Source organism: Chroicocephalus ridibundus, chromosome 1 (assembly GCF_963924245.1).
Source record: "Chroicocephalus ridibundus chromosome 1, bChrRid1.1, whole genome shotgun sequence".
Classification (NCBI taxonomy): Eukaryota; Metazoa; Chordata; class Aves; order Charadriiformes; family Laridae; genus Chroicocephalus; species Chroicocephalus ridibundus.
Genome location: NC_086284.1, coordinates 167,590,374 through 167,614,836, shown reverse-complemented (window position 1 = coordinate 167,614,836; position 24,463 = coordinate 167,590,374). Strand labels below are relative to the sequence as shown.

General features: G+C 42.0%; 1 protein-coding gene across 2 annotated transcripts; it reads right to left on the bottom strand.

Moving 5' to 3' along the window:
• Positions 1-1,174: 1,174 nt before the first annotated feature.
• AGBL3 (AGBL carboxypeptidase 3) lies at positions 1,175-22,969 on the bottom strand. Of its 2 annotated transcripts, XM_063322668.1 has the most exons (13): positions 22,731-22,969; positions 21,185-21,245; positions 19,738-19,920; positions 18,039-18,146; positions 14,547-14,685; positions 13,241-14,020; positions 11,532-11,694; positions 10,420-10,546; positions 9,806-9,900; positions 7,294-7,351; positions 4,784-4,832; positions 3,345-3,553; positions 1,175-2,671 (listed from the first exon to the last, which is right to left on the bottom strand). In XM_063322668.1, exons 1-13 carry the CDS (start codon positions 22,800-22,802, stop codon positions 2,499-2,501), a joined length of 2,217 nt encoding a protein of 738 aa, XP_063178738.1. In that variant the 5' UTR covers positions 22,803-22,969; the 3' UTR covers positions 1,175-2,498. The 2 variants fall into 2 exon arrangements, with proteins under 2 accessions (XP_063178738.1, XP_063178739.1); XM_063322669.1 differs by lacking the exons at positions 1,175-2,671; positions 3,345-3,553; positions 4,784-4,832 and adding an exon at positions 6,162-6,976.
• Positions 22,970-24,463: the final 1,494 nt, after the last annotated feature.

Sequence of the window (24,463 nt, the reverse complement as noted above, 5' to 3'; positions counted from 1 at the left end):
GGGTGAAAGGAAATACATGAGGAAGCCTTAAGAGAAGCTCAATAGATAGAGCCATCAGGCAGGTGATGGTGCGGAGGTGCATTCCTGTCTGTCCTGTATGTGCAGAATAACTAGCATTGTGAAGGACAAGGATCTGCATCGAGGTGGGTCAGATCACATATGGCTTGGGCAGGGGTTACGGTGGGCGAAATCAGGGGCAGGGTTGGAAGGCTTGCAGCAGATAAAGCCTAGCAGCCATAGCTGCTGAGCTGAACGTGGTGAATGGCAGGGACAAAGAAGGAAGTGCTGGGGCTGAATATGGCCATTGTCTAACACTGGGGCTGCTGGCTGGGAAACTGAGGTATGAGCAGAGACCACCGAGGCAAGACCTATGAACAGTGAGGAAACATGCATTGGCAGGAGGCATGTTTGTGCTCTCAAGAGGGGCTCAGTTTCGCCTCACGCAACTCACTTTTCTGTCATTCAGGAAGGAAATAGGTGCCTGACTTGAGTCTGGTGATCAGCCAACTCCCTAGCTGACCTCAGCACTGCAGGGAAGGTTGCCATTTTGCTACCACAGGCAGGAGTCACAAGCAGCTCCTTCGCAATCATCCTCACTTCGTATTGGGGTCCTGCTTGCTGGGGCAATCAGGGTGACTGCCACAATGGGTCTGCTCCATCATGCCACAGCACTTCTCCCTCGAGCCACTGTCTTCCTAAATAAGTGTCTGATCCCCTTCCCACATCCTACGCTTCAGCCTTCATGAGTGTGACAGATGGTGTGACACATCCTGGCTTTCGCCTTTGTACAAACCTCTATCTCTCTGTCCTTCTCTGCTCTGCTCTGAGCAATAAATACATCGTTTGGGAATGTTACTTTCGGAGTGAGGCATCTTCCTGGCCAGAGCTGGTTGCCTGAATGTGCACCTATGGCAGAAGCGCTCCTCAGTGTTTCCTGAAGAGCCTTGTGTCTCCTCCCCTGCAGGGTCTCACTCTCTGCCGCTTGTAGTGCCTGCTGGGATGACAAGGCTGTCAGCAGGGAGAGGTACAGTTAGCCTCTGGCTCAAGACTTGCCCTTGGTACCACTGACCTTCTTATTCTGGAGGCCTCCTTCACATCTTTGTCTGCCTCTCTGGCAAGTAATTCCTCTGCCTTCTCCTTCCAGGCGTTTGGGCACGGAAGATTGTGCCTGAAGGCTGGGCAGGATGCAATATGCCCTGTTGATCTCCTTCCTAGGGACATTTTACAGGTGTTCCCTGGCTGCTCTTTTGGCTTCAGATGCTCAGTCTATCTGATGATGGTGCAGTTGGGAAGGATAGGTGTGATGGGTGTGGGGTGGAGTAAGCAGCGGGATGATCATCAACATGTCTCATGGAGAAAGAATGGGAAGGGAGAAGAGAAAGAAAGCAGGGCTTCTACACAGATATGCCTGGAGGTAGGAGAGATTGGATGGAGTGTTTGGGCTGCTGGAGCCTGGTGTGTGTGGGAAAGGAGAGCACTTCCCAGAAGCCAGCTTCTGCTAAATTCCTGTGCAAACCTTTCTTCCTGGAACTGCTTCCTGAAATAGAAATGTAATTTCTTGTGTGCACTAAGGAGAGGTTCACATGGCTTTACAGTGGAACGAACTGCTCTGCAGGTCTTGTGGTGCAGTTAAAGCACGCACAGCAACACTGTCAGCAATTATTAACAATCACAAGCATGAGATAAGCTGGGACTTTCAAAAGTGTTTTGCTTATATTAGCCTACTGTTTTAAAAGTAAGCTACTACACTTGCTTCCCAGAAGTTGGACTTGACCCTGGTCCTCATTCCTGAGGGAATCTCCACAGCAAAACTCAATTCCCTCTAGTTAATCAGAAACCTTCTCAGCTATAGCTAGTACTGCCCCATTGTACCAGACTTCAGGGATTCCTGTGGGAGTACTTCGACTGATGAGAAGAGAGGCTGGATTCGACTTCATATTTTTCTACATTGTTTAGAAATCACTTTTATTCAGAAGAAATCATAAAATGACTATTTTTTTTCTCATCTGCAATCTGCTGACAACTTAAAATAAATAAATCTCAGTGAAATGAAACTCTATGCTTATCTTCTGTAGGTGTCATGACGAGGTTGCTGGCCTTAGCTCTTCACAGACCTCTTTCTGGAGGTGGAGTCTGCCTCACAAATCCAGTGTATGTTGTTTAAGACAAATGATACTTTATATTCAGGAGAGACTCCCTACTAAACTGGTTTAGAATTTGGGATACTTCTTTATGCGGTGAGAGAAACTCCATGTGTACATTAGCCAATGTGTGTGAACTATTTTTTCAGAAAAAAAAAAAGAGCAAGAAGAATTTTGATTTCTGCAGGTATCTATCTCCCTCGCTGGTAGAGTCATAATTCATAACCAAAGTCTTGGGAATTGTTTAAGCAAATCAGATACGTGACACTTTCATGTGCCTTCATTGGCTGAAGAACTGGGGCTCCAAAATATACCCGGGTATTGTGCAGCATGTTGTCTTTTCTTTGTTTCAGGCAGTTATGGCACAGAGAACTGTGGTGTGTCTTGTGCCTGGCAGGATTTGCTCTTCCCAAAATTTACGTCTTGGCTTGCTGTCCTGGTTTTCTTGGGCCTTGTGCTTTTTGAGGGGAGCCTCTCCTTCATTTTCCTTTCTTCCTGTTTTGAATTTTTCTTTGTACTATGATCATGACCTGAGCCAAAAAGGAGGAAAAAACAAATCCATATCAACTACTATGGAGTTACTACTTACTAAAAAAGTACAGGGCCTTGGTTTCCTTCACAAGAAACTGTGGTATCAAGGCAGAAACATTTCCTTTACTAAAGGAGAGCCACAGCACGATTCAAAATCTTGTACTAAAATGTGGAAACTTCACCATAGGCACAGGACCTGGTTTTATTGCTCCAGCGATATGATATTCTATTGTCCCCTCTCCCCCCGAAAGGCTAATTCCAACATTTCACAGAATTAGACCCTTTATGACACACTGATATGAAAAGCCATGAACCGATGGCTAGAGCCTCTCCCACCAGTAACCACAGAAGGACAGTGCAGGGTTAGAGGCATTATCCTTTGCCATTAGGTCGAGATTTTCCAAGCTCTTTTCCCTGAGCTGTTCACAGAGAAGCTAATGAGCTTCTGGACCTCTAAGATCTCAGCTGGGAAGCTCCATGACACCAGTTCTGGTATCTGCCACGGTGTATCAGCTGCTGCTGAACAGGTAGGAGTTTTCCAGCACTGCTAATGTACTGCTACCATCTATCTTATGTCTTCCAGTACCTTGAGATAGCTAGACCAAGAAACCCACCAAACAGAACTAAATCCTGTTTTTTGGTGTATTTCAAATAGAACAATAACTGAGAAACCTTTTAAATATTGAAATGTCTTCTCTGCAGACTTGGAGACACTTTCGCGATTGTGTTTCTTCATCTTCCGGGAGACCAGATTAAAGCTGGATGAACAGAAATTTACTCTTGTGGATGGGATCATATCATGGCACACACTTTTTCCTGCCTCCTGTGACACAGATGGCTTTTCTTGATTGCCTTTACCATCATGGGTGAGACTCTCAGAGCTAAAAACACAGAGGTCAGGTCAGAAAATAATTTATCTCCACAAAAATTCGTGACTGGATAACCATGCAGATTAGAAAATCCTTGCAGGTAAAATTCCTGCTATTTTAGTCTGAAGCATTTCTTAATAATCATATGAGAAAAAAGAAAAAAAAAAAAGCAGTAATTTACTGGATTTCAAACTACAAAGAACCCCAATGCCATCACATTATCTTACACACACTATTGCCAATATCATGTAGTCACCATTCCACTATCCCTTCTGAGTCAGCCAGAAGTACCCATCACAGAAGCGAAGACAGACACTAAAGATATTTCTTTCATCTTTTATCAGGGGAAAGCCTAAAATTTTTAAGTTTGTGTAGCAAAGTCTGACCTGTAAGGTGCAAAGCAAGAGTCCTTGAAATCATTTAGGGTGAACAAATTAATATGTATTATTTCATAAGGTGTTTGTGGCAGGATCTGCTGCAATCTAACTAGCTGGCTAACTCCACTTTGCTGTTACCCAACAATAGCCATGTGTACTCTCAGCAAGACACAGAATATTTTATGCTATCAGTAGGTAGGTACTTATGAAAGTAATCAATATTGATCATCAGTGTTACTGCCACGGGGTCTTACACATCTCTGTTTACGACCTTCATTGCTCATCACCAAAGCACGAGAACCTAGAAGTGAAGGGAATGCAGTAGTAATGAGCTATGCACCAGCACCATGACAATATTGTGATTTTAAGATATCCAACCATACTAAAACTAGTAAATGTCAAAACAGACAGTCTGTGCCACCTAGCCTGGCTTGGCCTTTATTTTCACACCTCTGCTCTGCTTCTTAGCAGCTGCATGGCCCTATCTTCTCCCTCCCTGCCAAGGCAGCAGCAATCATCCCTTTCTCCAGCAAAGCACGACATCGCTGCTTGTGTGCCAGTGAGTCCAGCAAGGCTGGGGAAAGGAGATTCAGTTATGTGCTGATGAAGTGTGTCTGGTGCTTCAGATGAGATGGAGGAAAGAGAATTCTCTGCTTCTCTAGTATCACCTTCCACTGCAGTCTCAACCATGGGATGAAGTGGCCAAGGACAGCTGTCTAGTTTATGAATGAAAAACAATGAAGCACAATGTCAGAGGAGCATAAAAAGGAGGGGAGTGGATTTGTAGAGAAATCAGACTGAGATCAGCTCTCATTCCTGCTTTGTGAAAAATGCTAGAAACCTGTAAAATATAATAGCAACCTACCTGAAATCCCCTCCTACTTGTTTGGCAGAGGCTGCAATTGGCAATTTTACTGTAAAAAGTAGAAAAAAACATATTGAAAGTGCGTATCAGATCTCTTAGAAAAAAAATCAACACAATTTGTCTTAGACAGTTCAGACTCCATAACTGACCAAGACTGATACAGTTACTTACTGTAAGCAGACATCACTGGACATCAAAGCATTTACTCAGGTGACTAGTTGTGGGGATTAAGACTTTCATCATACAGAGCAGATTCCAACTCACGTGCTCATTTCCCCTTCTTCATCTATTGCCTAATAAAGGCTATTTTGGGCTAAAGACACTCTACGTAGCTCCCACTGAAACTGTTCCACTATGCATAAAACTGTAAATCAAGAAGTGAAGTTGCCAAAGGCACCTCTGTTGAAGGACATGTTCTCAATCCTAGCGTCTGCTCCAAGGAAAGCAAGTGTTTGACATTCAAATGATGCTGGCCTAGAGCGATAGCAGACATGTCCAGAGTGGAAGTACTCTGTTGAGCTCCACTGCTCAAGCAGCATGGATGGGAGTGGGAGAGAAGAAGAGCTTGACAGGCGATATGTGTTCATGAGCTGCTGGTGCTGCTAGTGCTTACTGCAGGGTGGCTGGCTGTGTAAGAACAACGTGCCCTGGGGTCTGAGCAGTGCCAGCACCCAGGGAAGCTGTAAGTAGTGTGGCAGCCTCCAGAGCGGTGGTGCCACTGCATTCGGGCAGCAGCTGAACAGGGGTCCAGCGCAGGTGAGATGATAGTACCCGAATGACAGCAACCTTTGGGCGAAAGATTGCTTCCTCTCAGATACGTGTATAGCACCTGCCTTCACTACACCCCCGATGATAAGACATCTCTGGAAAAGCAGCAGGAAGGAGAAAAAGGGTATATAAAGTGTTTTACAGGCTGTGAGGTAGTACTCAAGTCTGGATGTAAAAGTCACAGTAACAAAATATTAAGAGCCAGGATTTGTTTTGTGTTTGTTTTGGGGTTTTTTTTGTTTTTTTTTTTTTTCCTTCCTCTAAGCAACGTCAATTCCAGGAAAGCCTAGAACTTGATCTGTTACATATTTACCCTTGGGTATGGTACACAACAGCTAGGAATGAACAGCTGCAGCTGGGGAAAAAAGAGCTTTCAAGTCACCCAACACTGCAAAACAATTTAAAAATTAATTCTTTATTGATCTCTGTCTCAGGCAAGCCCTCATCAGTCATAACACTTAAATGTACTTAACTGTACCGTACCTAAACTGTACTTAACCGGACTGCCTGTCCCATAGAAGCCAAGTACAGCTGTAATGATTTGTCCCTGGACATAGAGGCTGGCAGAGGGTGAGTCACTGGTAACTTAATCTCTCCCTCTATACTCCAGGTGGCTGATATATCTTCTTTCTCAAAACATGGGTCTCCAGCACACCAGCTCCTGTGACAGGCATGGCCCTGGCACTGATGGCAGCTGAAGATGACGTCTCCTCAAATGGCAAAATCACTGCTGCAGCCCAAGCTCCTGTGGCCTGGCAGAAGCATCTTACCAGCCAGCCATGGACCAGGTTAGCTGCAGCTGGCTGTGTGCTGCACTGCAAATACCTCACCTGCAGGGTACGGTGAGGCAGGAAACTACTGGGTAAGGTCCATGATAAACGTCTGAAAGTCTACTCTACTGAAGAACATCTTTATATTTTAGAAGACGATTTTCATCCCATAAAATCTCATTTCATCATAAAGTGACTCAACTCTCTCACTTGTCACAACATGAGATTGTCTCCAGTTCTCACATACTTTGAGGGGTTCTCTTTTGCACTCTTCTTTTTAAAAAAATCTTTAAAATAATGATGACACCAGAAATAGTCAAAGTAATTCAGTATCACTCTCAGAAAAGTTCTACAAAAAAGTCAAGATAGCTTTTACCTCTTTCTATTTTCACATAGGCAAAACCTGTATTTGTCCTTGTGGCACAGTACGAAGATAACTCAGGTTGAGCTACTTGTTCACTTTGAAACCCAAATCTTTCCCAGATTTCCTCATGCTTGCAATGACTCAAGTCCTCCAGTTCTGTTTCCTTAGCCTCCACATTTGCTTCTTTCATTTTGTCTGTACCGAAACAAGTAAGTTCTGGCTGATCCCAGTTTTCCATAGGATTTGGGCTGCCTTGTTTGTCTTCAATGAATGTTTTCTCCTCTAGTCTCTCTGGACAAAACAAGCACATTACAAATGTGTGTACCCTACTGCCAATAGGAACAAGTATTTTTTCATCTCTCTGGAATTTGCCTTGGGTTCAGTTTTTCTGAGTCCATTCCCAATCAGTAAAACAGAGTGTGATAATGTGATGAAGACAGTTTAAACTAAAGAAAAAAGAACTCTTTCAAATGCTGAGACTGAGTGAAATCCCAGCCAAAGAACTCTGCCCTTATCTTTTCGGGACATACTCTTTACTGAGGTTTGAGATTATAGGGAAAAATAGGCTTATTGGGATTTTAAGAATTAAACAAACATATAATGTTTACCTTTTTTTACTGGGTCAGGTACCTGAAATATCTTATGTTGAGTTTCAACACCTTGAGTCTGTGAAACAAAACAGAAACATGAATTAATTATTAGTAAGTTCTAAAAGACTGAATGACAAAAAGGTATTATAATCTTTATGATCAGGCACTTCATGGCTTGTTCAAAGAGTGTACACTAGGTTGGGATAGGGGAAGCTTGGTAAGGGTTCAATAACTAGTGGGAAAACAGTTAACATGTAAATATTCTTTTTCTTTCTTTTTTCTTTTTTTTTTTTTTTTAAGCAGAAAGCAAGCTAGGCATTTAGTATTTGGACTGATTTTCAAAAGCTCAGAAAACTCAGAAACTTGTGTTCACTTTGCAAGCTGTTGGGTGCTCAGCATTACAAAAAATATTTAAGTTAAATTCCTTTTCATGAAAGTAGGAACATAACATTAGACTCTACTGTTTTCATCTAGGATTTTTACGTGTTTGTCAACTACAATGAAGCTCGCATTTTCTAAATAAGTTATGTAGGATGCTGAATAGCAATAATGGATAATTCTACAAAGACCTTTTAATAAACAATCCCATGGTAGTTTCTAGGCCAGCTAATGCTGAGTATCAAATCACACACTCCGAATGGTAGCAAGGGGCATGATGCAGGTTTACAAACATTGGCAGCACAAGTATTTCTGAGCTGGGGCTTGATAATGATCTCAGAGTTAATTAAAAAATTTACTGCCTGTTTCCTGTGACCTTTCCCTTTCTCTTCTCTTCACAGCTCTCTATTGGGCTGGAAAACACAACAGAAAATGTCTGATGGAGTTGGGAAAAATCTTGTTCAATAAAACTGGAAGTGGAACAGGTCCAGCTGAGGGAGTGAGGTGTTAGTAGTTTTGGAGACTGAGAAGACCTGGTATACCCTCCAGCTCCAAGGCATATTCCATGGCAGAAAGATCTAAGTGCATCAAGTAATATATTCATGAAACATAATTTTACCATTTTTTCCTGCCCCAGACTTGTTGATGTTGATAATTCATTCATGGATGAAATAGATAATAAAGAACAATGGTCATTCTATGTCAGCAGCTTTGGTGACAAAACTGTTTGTCCAAAGTTACAGTGGTTGAATGTTGTCATATATCAATCTCTGGTCAGAAAAAGAGCACAACATGTTTCTACTGGGATGAAAAACAATCACACTTTTGCTTTCATGACTTCCGTTCTTAGCACTGCTGTGAAAATGTTTTCCTGGTGTTTTGATTTTTTTCTGCACAGAATATAGTATGTAACCATTTTGATTCATGAGGGAGTATTATAGCTATGAAAAAAAAAGAGTTGCAAATAAACATGATAATCACAATGCCAGAAGGAACACATATAAGCAAGCTGCTCAAGACTGAATTCCTTATGCCGTTCTGTTCAGCAAATATTTATGAACCTGGACACAAACATATCATATTGACAAGGGACTTCACTTCCTACTCAGTTTGGCTTGTTTATTTTTAGTCTGGGAACCTGGAGAGCCAGGCTTTCTCAGTAGTATTAATTGCCACTGCTCTGTTTTTCCAATGTCAGGGCTTCTGAAAGATTGGCATAAAATGCAAAAAGCTTGCGAAACATTGGTCTACCTACTGAACCAATGAAAGCATTAATAAAGCAGCCAGCATTATAATGTTTATATTCATAAAAATAAAATTACCCATCAAAATATTAATGTGACTTCTTCTTTCTAAACGACAGTTTGCTTTCTCTAGGCAACAACAACAGTGCTCCTATTTTACAGCTGAGAGCCATGTAGTTTTCTAGGCTGAACATCATCAAAGTGCTGTTGAGGGGTACGTACGGCTTCAGCATGAATTTCTGTCAAAAACTCTACTGTACCTGTGATGTTCCTTCCTATTCACCTTTTTCAAATGGCTTTAAGTACTTCCATCAAGAACAACAACAGACATTTTGGTAAGTCTTTTGATCTAATAACCTTAGTTATTCACTGAAGTAGATCCACATGGGAAAATGCACACAATAATGAAAAGAACAAAAGTAAGAAACTTCTTGCAGGAATTGTGATGTTCTATTCTTTTAAATTAATTTGATAAACTCTCGTTACTTTCTTTACACAGTAACAGTATCCCTCTGACGTGTTTTGCTGCTAGTATACAACCAGAAAAAGTGCTTTAATTCTTTGGATGAAAGATGCATGAATGCAATTCATACAATTTCATTGCATGAAAGATGTCTTTGCCTATGTTTCAGCACAGAAATTACAGAACAGGACCTAGTGAAGCTCCACTTAACTAGTAGTTCTGCAATGTGTACTGGCGTTTATAGATATTGGCAGGTGTAGACTTACAGAATCAGGCTCTTATGTGGTCAAAACCATGTTCAGTCCCAAACATGCTCAAATTTAGTTTACTGCTTAAAGAAAGCCATCATCAAATTTATTATTGCTATAACCCTATAGGGTATTATGTTTTGTCACAGCAGGATGAACTGAGGCAGAAGAAAAGGCCTAGGGTGGACCTTCCTTACCTCGTTATGAACACAGTAGTCCAAGAGAGCATCACAGAAATGCTGTCCTATTGACTCCAAGTCTTTCATATCGAAATGGGTGCTCTGTCTGCAGCCTGCAGCATCAAGAGCAGCAAGACAGAAATGAAAATATCAGTCATCCTGCTGACTGCTAGGTATCTGTGTTATTTCAGGATGGTGGCTGACTGCAAACTCACGTATCTTTCACTGACAGATGACAGACAGGTCTATGACTGCCGGAGTTTTATATAGATGATATTACAGATGATTATTCTGCCTATATGAACAAATCTATCCACTCAGAGGGGATTAACTATAATGCATAGTTAACTGATTCCCTATTACAAAATCTCCTAAAAATGCAACTGACTTTAGTTACGGCTTTTAATTTGCCATCCACTAATGGTGTTGTTTCATGATACATATGCAATAATGCTAGTGGTGGCCTGAAAGGTTGCTAGTTGAATGCCCTAGTGTTTTTTCCAACTCTTACCTTAAATCATCAGACAGAAGACCAACAAGGGGATGGTAGCTGAAGCTACCATTCTCCATGAAAAAACAGTAAAAGTCTTGTTTGATGTTTGCTACTAAATAGCTATAGGGAATTGTCTCACCTAACTTAGAGCCACAGATAGAGGCTTCCAAAGTGTAGCTGTTGTTGATGCCCATCTTCCACATTACCACTCGACCTGTGCCTTCTTTGCTCTTTCGTACTCTGAAGTGGCAGTCTGTGAATGAGAACTTAAAAGATAGGTACAGCGTTAGCCTTTGAAGTAAACAGGAGCTCACTGTTATTACTGGTATAATGGAGATGTAGGTGAAAAAATAGCTCTTTGATTAAAAGTTTATTTTACTTCGAGGATTTCTAAGATGTCTGCAAAGAATTTTTTATGTGGCTGTACTTACTGTTTCTAAACAATCCTATACAGACAGCTGACCAGCTGAGTTACCCCAAATCCTGCTACATACCAACATGCGTATTGACTAAAAAGTTGGCATAGCTCTTCTCTCATAAGCTAAGAGACCAACAATTTGATGTAACCGATCTGGAGCTCACAACCAACTTATCATTGATATCTGATGAAAACTGCATTAGCTACAAGGATACAATGACATCTAGTAGGTTAGTTTGTGTGTTGTTTTATTCCTGAGCCTTTGCAACCTTTCTGGTTCAAAAGCAGCTTACTGCAGTCAGATTTTGCTGGAAAATGACATATTTTAAAAGCCAACGTTTCCTACTAAACTTTTTTTTTTCCTAATTGAAATATCTTACACAAACACGGTGACTTTGACACAATTTTCAACAGAAGTTTTCAAAACGATTCAATCTGAAGAAAAATTTTTCATCTTTAATTTCTTATTTGCTTACTTGTTTTTAATTCTACAATGTATTTTAAAGCTGCATTTAACACATGAGAACAAAATACTTAATATTAGTTTTGGACATTGTTAAAACAATGTTACTTTGATGTTTTTTCATTCTTTAAAAAAATCTTTAAAAAATGCTAACTTTTTGTCCCAATTCATCATGATACATTTGGAGTGCTGGAATTTCAAAGGAGTTAAATTTCATATTCCTACCATTTATAGTTTTAACCAATTAAAGATTATTTTACCGGGTGAAGTGCAGTCTTTTAGTAAATGTGATACCTTAACAAAAAATTAGGGATCCCAGGTGGTGCTTGAATTTTTAGGCCAGTAAGTTTCTAGCCAGACATTTGCTTACCTTATCTGGGCAGCTCTTGCTTAGCAAGAGCGGGAAGACACGTGGATGCATGTATGGTGATTTTGCTTGTTGCTTTCTCTCACAACCATACATGAAGACATTTTTTTTCCCGTTGTGACCATGGATGTCACAATACAGAAAAACATCACGTTCCCCCATCACTCTGTAATACAGAACGACATAGAATACTTTATTGAAAGTGTGGGGTTTTTCTCCACCTCAGAAATAACTCTGAGTTAGTATGTTACACTGAAGCTCATGTATAACCAAAAAAGCATGAAATCAATACAAGTTACACATTCTGAGCTCTGAGTTAAACCTTGAGTGTGCTAAATTAGAGCCAAATTGCTCAGTTCCCTTCAGAATAAAACACTTGTCATTGCAAAGAAATAAGAAACAAGTGTATGCACCATCAGCCTTTGTCCATATGTATGTTCTAATTCTCAGACTCAGTTATATACGTCCAGCCCTGTAATGTGTATACAAGCATGTTGTACAGCTAAAACCTGCTATTCTTACCTGCTGTTCTTTCACTATTGTACATGTGTTGAATAATACATGCTGTACAATTACGAGACCGAGGCATAAACGGCAGTAAATATTATTTCCTGGAGACAACAATTTGTATGATGTGCCATGATTCTGCAATGTATTATTGCTTAACTAACTTTTTAAAGAAAATTTGCAGGTAGACACATTGGGGTTTAGCAATCCACACCCACCCCCAAGGCCAAATTTGTGTGGAAGCAGAGCTCTACGGGGAAGATGCGATGGTACCACAGCTTGTCACTTGGGTGTTTACACTGGGCAGGAACTGGAAATCCACAGTGGAACTAAGAAGGAAGCAGTAATAAATGTATCTGTCTCAACTGAAAGTAACTGAATATGAGCCCGAAGGTCAGTAGCACTAGAGCAGACATACTTAATATTAATTACAGGGCACTCGCAAGTGCAGGCTGTCTCCATACAGTAAGGCAGAGAGAGGAACTCTCATGGAAAAGGAGAGGTAGGGATCTACATGACAAAACACTAATTTGAAAGAGCACAGATCTTATTTAAAACAGGCTGTAACAAGATGAAAAACATCACATGTACTAATTCTGACACTGGCTTTTTGCACAATAGTCTTGTTTGTATTAATTTGTGACAGAAGTTAAACCAGACGGATTTAGTTTACTAGCTGAAGGTTTAGTTTAATACCTGAACGCTTAGTTTTATATCCAATGTCTATGTGACTGGAAGTCTGCATAAGAAATCAAATGTATTTGTAGCAAAACATACAGCAAACTTGGCAATCTTTGCTGTCAAATGGACATCTGGGATCTATTTTGAACATAACTTCATTCTGGGATGTGGTTGTATGCCAGAAAAGAAGAAAATGAGAGAAATAAGGAATTTGATAAGTAGATTTTGGCAGAGGATAGGGGGGAGAAATATGCTGAAAATGTTTTGATGAAAATACTTTTACTTTGGAGACATAATTTATTACCAGGAATGGAAAAAGGATATTAAAGTAAAACCTGCACAATGCCGAGGAAAAAAATAACCCACTATGAAATGCAACTGAATGTAAACAAAACAGTCAGAAAGGCTTGGGTACAGGGCAAAGATGTAAACAACACCAAAACACAAGTGACAGAGAGGTCATACTAACAAGGGACAGTGGAAAGGAAAATCATCTATTACAAAGGTAAAGAAAACAAGGTTACCTTTTGACCATGTTTCGGGTATACCATATGGAAGGATAACATCTCTTCCCATTAGATCTGTATTTGCGGTTCAAGTCTTGACCTGTTAAAGAACAGCGGTGATTTCCCACAATCACACCATCTGGATTCAGCATGGGTACCACTTTGAAGACAAAATTGTCCCGTAGCAGTCGAGCTGTGCCTGAATCGCCAAGAATGTAATCCAGAAAGCCCTTCATTATCCAGGAACTGTTAGTTTCTCCTGGATGCACCCTGGCAGTTAGTATCACAGCCTTTCTCTCGGTGCCCTTGCCACTTTCAGGGGGGTTGGTGATAGTTAAAACATACACTATGTTTCCTGCCAGTGAATGGCACAAGATGTGAATCTTGCAGAATGTGGACTTCACTGGATCTTTAGAGATGGCCACCAGGTACTCCTGCAGGTTGGAGTAGGTGTAAGGATAGCAGTGGGCAAAGTAGCAGGTGTCTAGGTCATGAGGGAACTGGAACGTCCAAGTGAGTGAGAAATACTGATGTCCACCTTGGCCTGCATTGTTTTTGTAATACTTGATTTCATTTCCAGTCCTTCGCCAGCCAACCTTGTGTTTCTTAGCATCGGCTTCTGAGTACAACAGTGGCCGCAAACCACGTTTATATAGGCTGTTATGATTGGTAAAGTTGACAATAGTGAAGCGATACGGCATCCCTGCCTGCATGTTGCTTACTTGGAAGTAGTACCACTGCGTGTGTCTGCTTGTGTAGAGGTCGGTGCGCAGGGTCAGCTGGTACTCAAATTCATTGCTAGTAGGCAGAAAGAAGACAAAGAGGGGTGATGCTGGTTAGCACTGTAGCATGATGCAGTGTCAAATAACGCGGTCTGCTGTGAAAAAGCACCCTACAGTGAATCAGGGGCAAATCCGATTTACACTGTCATAAATCAAAGTCTACACAGCTGCCAGGAAAAGATGCCTAATCACACCAAGCATGTCAATAATGCAACTTCTGTCTTCATTGGGACTTTTAATAATAACTAGGACTTCTAAAAATGTTCTCCACACTATGCTTTAAAAGGAGCTGCTTAAGAAAAGGTGTTGAGTTTGTGTGGGTGATTATCACCCATAGAAAATGTTCAGTGCTATGGAACGGTTATCAGACCATTTCATGTGAAGGTTACCTGAAACTACTTTTGAAGCTTATTCAACTAACGTAAAACAAATTAAAAACCCGGAGTAAGACATCCTGCTCAGAAACTGATAGCAGGCTGCTGATAATAACAACTCTGATAATAACTGCATCTTCATAAAAGAAAAAAATATTAGAAACTTACACTTTGACTACCTTCTGCAGATTTCCACTCTCAAACCGTGCTTCAAAGATCAGTGTGTTGTCCTCTTTCTGGCGGAGGATCTGCTTCAAGGGGCAGAGACCTCTTACTCGGGAATACATAAAGCAGGAGGTTTTGTTAGCTAGGGGAAGGAGTAGAACAGATGTCTTTCAGTCTGAGTCATTTTAGGGAATACCTGCATCTTTCTGAAAATTCCTTCTAGAAACAGACAACTGCATGGACCTGAACTTCAAAGCATATCTTAGGTAAGCGTAAAAAAAAACATACAAAGATTTTGCTGCCCATTCCCACTCAGCCTTATGGATTTCAGCCAGCTTAAGAGCTGACTCTGTCTTGGAGGTGCCTGTGTCTCTCTGCATGAGCAAAGAGCAGTTCATACTCTGTACTTAGGCAAAGCAACTGAGTTAGGTGGAAAGACTCTAGGACTCAGCTCCCCCAGGTCTTTTCACCAGTCAAATGGGCAACTTCTCTACTCAGAAATCATATGTAGCTGACAACTTTGTTTGTTTTTAAATCTCTGTATTCAATTATTCTACTCTAGAAGTAAAAAAGATGATGCCCAGACCCAGCAGCAATTACTTTTATATCGCAAATTATGTTTTCACACCACATTTAGCATGCGGTCTGAGCCCATACCTCCTTTTGCTCTCTGCTGCTTTTTCCTCAGATGAGAGGCTCACAGAGGCATAACTGAAGTTTTTAATACAATCTTCAGTAAAGACCAGAACTTACAGATTTGCCATCAGCAAGAATTTACTTATTTGGTTGGGAAGCTGTCTAGGTTCCAGAATATTCTTGGCATAATTTTAACAGTCAAAGATCCTCCCTTTACAGAACCAAGGCAAGAATTATTCTTAACATTTATTTTCTTTCTCTGTATTGGTGTCAATATGGTAAAAAACGCATGGAAAAACAGGGCAATCAAAACTTCCTGTCGTCTCTAAACTGTACCCACGAAATAGAGACAGAGGACATGTCTCTCCTGCTGAAAGCTGGGAGCCCCAAAACCCTGCTGCAGATTTGTAGCTGTGCTGGTGACTCCAGCCAATGCTGGCAGCACAAGCTGCGTTCTGATGCTTGGGTTAGGGCCAGCTAAGGGAAAAGGAGGACCAGTGAAAACTGCAGGTATTCCAGGCTGAAACTACGTTCTGTGAGACTGTGGTTTCACACTGTTGATATTGAATTGGCTGCCTTATCTGCCAGAAGTGAAATTCTCCATTACATAACTTTCTGACTAGCAAAATAAAGAATCTGGTGGCCAGACACTGATCACCAAGCTGTTGTATTCTCAGCTCCTGTATTCTTGCTTCTATTGCCTTATTGCTCGGTCCTCCTGAGGAGAAACTGCCTCCTTACTACCCTGACAATTAGGGAGACTGACCCTGTACCATACAGCAGGGTTAGAGCTGCACAGCAGCCCCTGTTCAGATCAGAGTTGTGTCTGTCCTTGCTTGACTGGGGCTGTGCTAGAGATTTATTCTGCAGCAGCCTGTCTTATTCTCTCCTGTAGTGTTACTAAAGCTCTGAGTACTACTCAGGGAAGTTAAGTAAAACCAAGATTCCTATAATTCATTTTTTCATTCCTTAAATCACTGTTGCCATAAGCAAAAGATGCCATATTCAGTGTATGGTTCTTCATGATTGAAGCTACTACAGACTCATAGGGGCTTTCATTAGAGAAGGGCTGTTAGCTTTGCTAGCTGTGATACCCACTTGATTAATTACTTTCTGTTTAGCTGAAATGCCATTCACAGTTTCTCTGTCTTTCTCTTCCTCTTCATGCCCTTCCTTAACGTTAAGGAAGAAAAATGTATAAGTAGTTAATCCAGCAAAACTGTTTCTGGAAACATCTGTATCAGTCAAATGCTACCGAACGAAATGCACGAATAGTATCTGAGATGTTTCTGCATGGGAGTCACCATTGGATTGTATTTTTCTCTCCGAAATCCGATTTTAGGAAGGCCTGTAGAAACTCAGCAGCAGTTAGTGACCAGACAGGCAGTAACTCCCAGCTGCTGCTGCTGAATCCAAATTCAAATTCAGTGGGAATCTGGAGAGTGCCACTGCTCTCTCCCACAGGACGTGATAAGGCATTACATGCCAAAGTGTGGCACTCAGGATAAATCTGCATAAGTGCAGATGCCTGTCCTCCGCTACAGAGCTTATCTGCAAGGAGGATTTTAGGGTTTCAAAAATTATATTTCTTTCTATAAACCTTAGATGGCAAAGCTAGCAAGCTGGAGGTTTCTCTTCCAGGAACAGAAAGGAGGAGATAGGGCTCCAAAGTTCTCCTTCTCTTCCCTCCTGCTCCCCAGCTGGCTGCAGTGCCCAGCAGCCCAGTTCACACAAGGAGTCTACTCTCCCTGGTGCAAGCAGGGAAAGGGAAGTAAAGGCTCAGGGCTCTGAAGTTCTCTGCAGGTCCTGCTACCAGCCAAACCCAAGGCTAGGAGGCAAAGCGGCACACTCAAGGCAGTGAACATACAATTACAGTCACTTAGAAACTCACCCTGTAGTCAACATATACTGTCTATTACTATCCATATGTTTAGATACAGTGTCTTCACAGTGAGGGCAAGTGCTCTGCTGCTGCTTGATGTTTGCTAGCCCGGGAATTGCTAACTGCCTGTAACCGCCTGCACAACATCATTCCTCGGGAGCATCATTCCTCTTATCCCTTGCAATAAGTTAGTAGGTCCATTTGCAGAGGACAGAAATTCCTTCCTCGTCACACAGCAGTTACCAGTTTTCTTCACCACCAAATATAACAACCTACTATTGAGAGATAATATACCCGTACTGCAGAAGTAGCTAATTTCTAAATAAACATGATGTCAAAAAGTGCTTTTCAGTATATTGCAAGCTTTTACCAACTGTATTGACCTCAATAACGACGTCAGCACCCTTTCAGTTTTGTGCTTCTGAAAATTTTGTGGCCACATTTAGTTACACTAAGGATTGCAAAATTATTATCATCTTTCTTATCTATGTAGAAGTAGCCCAAGACCAAAATCATCAACTGACAGAAGTTCCAAGTTCATCCAAGGAAACTGGATCAACTTAGCACACACAGGAAAGAATAAATAACTCTAATAATCAACTGGTAATGGTGGAATTAGGCAACTAACTCCCTTCAATTCTGTCCAATTAATCCTTGCGAGACTTAGAAGCCTATAATTAAGCACTGGTCCAATCTGGCCAGATTTTGTTTCTTATTCTTGGCAAAACCACTAGAGCAAGCAAAATAAAATCTTCTCCCAACACAGACTTTAGTGTTGATTCTGCAGTTACACAGCTCTCATCTTTTATCACTTTCTCTTTTGGCTGTTATCTTTCTCCACTCATATTTTCACAACAATTTTCACAATAGAAAATCATATTGATTTAATCAGGCTTTGAACTAGGCTTATAAAGGAGATCAAAGCAAGTGCTTCATCTACCTATAGCTGACAGCAAGATTTCTCAAGGTGTTCCCACCTTCTTCTCCTAGATAAATCACAGTGCCTTTGTCAGGAGTTTGGTATGGTGGCATCATCTCCAAACCTGTTGGAGTGTACAGTGGCTCAGGGGTAGTGGGTATCCAATCTGAAAATAAAGAGATACACAGAAGGAGTACAAGAAGGAAAATTGTATTAGAGTCTTTATAATATGAAGGACAGACTGAAAAGCAGTTCATCCTATTTACACCAGTTGCAAATAAAGAAATAGGGAAGCCCCCTTTTGAACCTAATTTTTTGGATGCATGAACGAATCTTCACTGTAGCTCCAAATAAAAATACATATCAACCTATGCAGGGACTAACTTTTGCTGTTCAAGCTTACCTCTGCTCCCTGTACAGCTTGCTTACTATCAGTGAGGATGACAATGGTGAACATTAGACAGCACTGGTACCATTAGGAAAACAGATGCTCCAACTATAGAGTGAAGTTACTGATTGCTGACCACACAGATGCTGCATGGCTACAATGCAGCGGCTCCATGTAACTCACACGACATCTGCCTGGCATGTCAAAGATCTGTTGAACATCAATTCATTTTGACAGTCAGCCTCTCCTTTCTGTAACACTCACAGCAGTCCTAACCCATTCCATTCAAGATACAGGGATCTATTTTCAAAGGTAACAGAATAAGGCCATAGATGTCTCAGTCCGATCTCTGTGCAATTGTGATTTCTACTGATTACTTCCAAATTGCAATTGGTTGTATCTATAAAGCACAGGACTGATAGTCTTCACTATCTCATAATAGTTTTGCAGTATTACTTTTGTACAGACTGCATAAAAGCAGTTATTAGCTGGCATACATATTTAACCATATAGCCACGAAATATAGCACTGACATTGCTAGTAACAGGACATGACATTTGTATTGAATTTGCAAGACCTCAGGACTGAGGCTTGTCAGGCTTGCTCTGTCTGATAGATAACTCTACTTTAAGTAGATAACTCTACTTTATCTGCCTGCATCTTTGTTTCACTTAATTTAGCTGTGACAGCAATTTCTCTAATTGACCAGGTATGTACAGCTAATTTGTTTTATTTTTGTTTATCTTCATGTGGTACAACCACAGGGTTATACAGACTGCAGTAGCAAGGAGTTGTTCTGTGTAGAAATGCAGACATAGAGTGGGACAAAACTCGTTTTAGAGGTAACAAAGAGAAGAAGGAAGTCATATCTAACACATGGAAAGAACACTGTATATGGTAAATTCAGATTTAACATGAATCTGCAGTCTGATGATGAAAGAGAAAGGTGTATGAGTAAGCTAACAAACATATGACAATGACCCCAGAGTTACCTGGATCTTAGCATGGGGAAGAAGAAATCATCAATACAAACATTTCTCCCAGCAAAGGACTCCAGACGCTGACAATTTGCAACAAACCACCCCTCCCCTCTACCAGAATGAAACCTCTGCAATGAAACCACTGACCTTAAGACCTATAGGAGTCGTGGAAGAGGAAGCCAGGAAACAGGTGTGAATAAAGCATACGTATAACAAATTTAACTGCATTATTATTTTTTCTTTTTCTGTAGCATTTACATCTGGAATAATAATGATTTGTCTCTTAAGATTTCACTTATACTAACAATAAATTAATGGCTTTATTTATATATAAGGTATGCTTCCTCTTTGTCCATACACAAGATTTTAAGCATAACACAATAACTTACCGATGTGCTCAATTCTGTCCCTGATGACTTCACATTGGTGTGGCCAGTACACCAGGGAAAACTGACTGGCAGGTGACGAGTCATCCAGATTCTGAGGCTCCTGAGGATGGGGTACCACTGTCTCCAAGTCAGATGATAATAGAATCTGTTTTGCCCTTGGAAAAAGATGAGCACAAACGGAATCTATAAGAAAGTGAAAGAACCATCACATCAGTCACCCTTGCTCTTCTGATTGGTAACAGGCTGCAGAGATTATCTACGCGAAATCAATATAACTAAGCATGGCGCAATAAAATTACATCCCACCGAAATGTAAATTTAATGCTCCATCCTATAAATCACACTAAATTTAAAAGTAGTGTTGAATAAAGAGTTAATTAATGAAACCACAAAGCACATCAAGTATTCAAATACAGTAGGGAATAGCTTATTTGGGTTCCTATAAAAAATGTTAGCACCTTTTATTATTACTGCTTTTATTACTAGCGTGTTACGGTAGGGCTTACAGTCTTAATGTGTGAGTCAAACTCAGTGCTGTGCAATGCTATATAAATACCAAACAAAGCTTATTCCTACAAAACTTATCACACAGAGTATATGCAACAACGAGATAGTACTGGCTAGCATGACAGGAGAGGTAACAATCTGATGCTATCATGAATTTTGTAAAGCAACAGAGACATCTGGAGGATGGGGGTGGGGAGTCTTTGCTTGTCAGCACAGAGTTCTTCAAAGTTATGAGAAGCCACTTGAATGAAAACATGACAGGCAGAGAAAAGGCTTTGAAAAAAATCTCGTAATTGGGTGACTGAGACTGCCGGTACTGTGCATTGACCACAGCACTGCCCTGAGAAAATGACTTCTCTTTGTCATAGACATGAAAAGATCCCCTTTCGAAGCATTCACTGTCCTTCCTACTATCTGCTTAGAGCAGGCCAAAAGACAGGAGTTTGGTTTCGTGGGAAATTATTTTTTTGTATTTGTTTTGGGTCTGAATCAGATACAAGCACCTGTAAGACTTATTTTACCGTAAAAAAATTATAATGAGCTTTAGACCTGGTTTCAAGACTTACTTCTCACAAACAAAATAATAAGCAAAAGAGCTTCACTGGAAGGATCTGGTTTCAAGTGTAGATGACATCATATGTGAAAAGTAAAAGAATTAAAAACAAAACTGCTGAACCCATTTTTAAACTCTAATAGATACCTGGCTACACATGCCAAATCTGTAACTGGTGATCAAAGGCACACTGCAAGATAGGACTGAGTCTACTTACCTAGATAAGTCTACTTATCTAGGTCAAAAACCATAAAATGTCACTAGATCTAACTCCAATTTGGTTTAGAGCTTGACAGTTGTGTGAGGACTAATACTTTCCCCTTATTTTTCCACCCTGTGGTCTTTCTTACAGGGAAGTTGTAGGGTAATAACTGAAAGGGTCCTAACCTGTAAGAACAGCACACTGCTCACTGGCTTCTGTCACAAATGAGTTAGGGGGGTCTTCATCCTAAAAAAAAGTATTAAAGTACTAGAATAAAATTGAAAGTCCACAGTAGGACAGCTACTTTTGTTTATTTTTAGAGAGAAGAGCTGCCTCTGTTTTGGTTTACTTTATGGCCTGAGTAAGAATGAGGCCAAATCTGCAATTATTCCAGGCCACCACTCAAAGTAGACGTTCTTTCACTTGCCCTCCTTTGCTTCCTCACTGCCCCTCTTGTGCAGTTCTAGTATTCTTACTGTTGCGTGAAAAGCTAGAGCAGAAAACTGGTATAAGAAAAAAATGTTCGGTTTTCAGCAGGCCTCTGATCCCACTTATCAAACAAGCCTACTGATATAAGAGCAGGAGGAGCAAACCAACAGCTAGGACAGCCCTTCTGGTGGCAGCCTAGATAAATGCTACAATTATCCCAAAGCAATAAGGGCTAGGATAGGGAGGTGAGGAACTTGAGGCAAAAATTAAAAAAGCACCACTCTGCAGCCAAAGTGTATGTGGCCCATGAAAACCAACCAACTACCCTGGGTTAAATTTGAAGCACATTGGCAAGGCACCACTGAGACAACCGTGCTTGTCCCCTTCATTGTGCTTAATATATTACATTTATTTCTTGAGTTTTCAATCTAGTCCCCTTACATTAACATTATATTCAATTAAACCCCAAATTTCCTTCCTGAAATATGAATAAACGTTTACAACATCAAACACATTTCACAGCTGGTAAAAATACTCTCAGCTTTATTTACTGCTATTTACATTCACCACGTTTGCAAATATAATACGGGGCTTCTAAACATCTGCTAGTCCGGTAGCTCATCAGGAGCTTGATTTTTACAGGTCAAGAAACAAAAACAGTTCACAAACCAAAGCACAGATAAAATCATAAATTAGAGAAGGTAGAAGATTCTACTTTGCTTGCTCATGAAGAGCCGCACTGCTCTCACTAACATGGAGGTGAATAATGACAGGACCAGAGGGGTCTGAAGTTGCGGCAGGGGAGGTTTAGATCAGATATTAGGAAGAATTACTTTACTGAAAGAGTTGTCAGGCACTGGAACAGCCTGCCCAGGGAGATGGTAGAGTCACCATCTCTAGAGGTATTTAAGAAATGTCTAGATTTGGCACTTCAGGGCATGCTCTAGTGGCAAAGACTGTAGGGGTTTGGGGGTTTTTTTGTGTGTATGGTTGGACTCGATGATCTCAAAGGTCCTTTCCAACCATGAAGATTCTATGATTCTATCACAGTGCCAGGGATGAGTTCTCAGGGCAGGGATTTGGGTAGTGTGATATACCGCAAGGTCCCAAAATTTACTTTATTATGCTTAATTTAAGTGTGCTCTGCGATGCATTTCGGGTGCCTGCAGAAACGGTTCGTCACTGGGGCTGCTCGCGGATTTTCTTACGAGGATAAGAAGCAATTGCTTCTAATGAATTACGGCGGATTTCCCCACCATCTGGGACCACCTCAGACGAGGCGCAGGCGCTGAGGGGACTTACTGAGCTGCCTTCCTCCCCGACGGCAGGGCTCTCCCCGTCCCGTCCTGCCGCCCGAGCGGCGGGACAGGGCATCCCGGCGAGGCGGCTGTACCGCCGTGATCCCGGCCTCCGAGGCACCGCCGCAAAACGCCCGCCGGAGCCCAACGCGAAAACCCTGGGCCGCGACAGGCTGAAGGGCCTCGCTACCCGCCGTTGCTGCCCGCCGCCTCACCCGGCCGCGCACGCGCCGCAACGGCCGTAACCGCCACTCTGCCGCGCCCCGCTCTCGCGAGAGGTCGTTGACGGGCGCCTTAAGGGGTGACGGCGGCTCCGGCGGCGGCGCATCCTTACGGTCCCGCGTTGGTAGCGGTGCCGGTGGCCCTGTGTGTTGGTCCCTGCCCGGCTGGGCAGCAGGGGCCGGAGTCACGGGCTTGTGCCTCTGTTGTCCCGTGAAGGCAGGTTCTCCCAAGGAACAATCCTCAGCGCTAAGTTTTGGATCTGCTTGCGTTCGCCCTTTGGCAGACCCGCTTTTCCTCCATCAGCCGATAGAGGGGACCGGTGGAGAGTTCCTTGGATAAAACCGGAGGCCACGTTGGTTGAGTGTGAATATCCACCCCCAGGATTTCTGTCAATTGTGGGCAGGCATGACTGCCCGGCGCCCTGAACCTTGCCCAAAGCCAGTCACAAAGGTGACGTGTGGTCACAGAAGGGACTGTGGGTGGTAAGCATATTCTTTGAGTAGAAGAGAGAGAATTTGAACTTGAATTTGAAACTGGACACGAGCTAAAAATGTGCGCTTGCAGGCCAGAAGGCCAATCGCATCTGTGGCCAGCAGATCCAGGGAGGTGATTCTCCCTCTCTGCTCTTGTGAGACCCCACCTGGAGTATTGTGTCCAGCTCTGGAACCCTCAGCACAAGAAGGACATGGAACTGTTGGAGCAGGTCCAGAGGAGGGCCACGAAGGTGACCAGAGGGCTGGAGCACCTCTCCTGTGAAGACAGGCTGAGAGAGTTGGGGTTGTTCAGCCTGGAGAAGAGAAGGCTCCAGGGAGACCTTATAGCGGCCTTCCAGTACCCGAAGGGGGCCTACAAGAAAGCTGGGGAGGGGCTGTTTGCAAGGGCATGTAGCGATAGGATGAGGGGCAATGGTTTTAAACTACAGCAGGGTAGGTTTAGATTAGACATTAGGAAGAAGCTCTTTACAATGAGGGTGGTGAGACACTGGGACAGGTTGCCCAGAGAGGTGGCAGAGGCCCCATCCCTGGAGACATTCAAGGCCAGGCTTGATGAGGCTCTGAGCAATCTGATCTAGTTAAAGATGTCCCTGCTTACTGCAGGGGGGGTTGGACTAGATGACCTTTAAAGGTCCCTTCCAATCCAACACGTTCTATGATTCTTACAGTAGTGACGTGTTACCATGTACTTTTGATCTGTATAATCATGGAACAACTATTAGCTCTACAAATAGTCCCCAGGACTAAACACTCACGAGAGATTTGCTGTTTGCTGCCACAAGACAAATGCCGTGACCTCTATCTGAGTAGTATCAGCAATATGTGTGGCAGTTGTATCAATTTGTAGATTAAATGGGTGTGTGTGTGAGTGTCACTGCTTCTTAACACATGTAGGAAAGTTATTTCCTCCCTGCAATAATCACATCCCATGTATACAACCCCCTCTAGAGTCAGACCCTGCATCTTCAGCGCTGGAAAGCAAGTGTATGTTTCTCTCTGTAGTGAAGATGGTTCTGAGATG

Coding starts and splice junctions, on each gene's coding strand:
- AGBL3 (XM_063322668.1), bottom strand. CDS start 22,802: ATGCCCTGTCCCGCCGCTCGGGCGGCAGGACGGGACGGGGAGAGCCCT. Junction 18,147..19,737: donor GGACAGAATTGAGCACATCG/GTAAGTTATTGT, acceptor CTTTATTTTCAG/ATTGGATACCCACTACCCCT. Junction 10,547..11,531: donor GCAAGAGCTGCCCAGATAAG/GTAAGCAAATGT, acceptor CTATCTTTTAAG/TTCTCATTCACAGACTGCCA.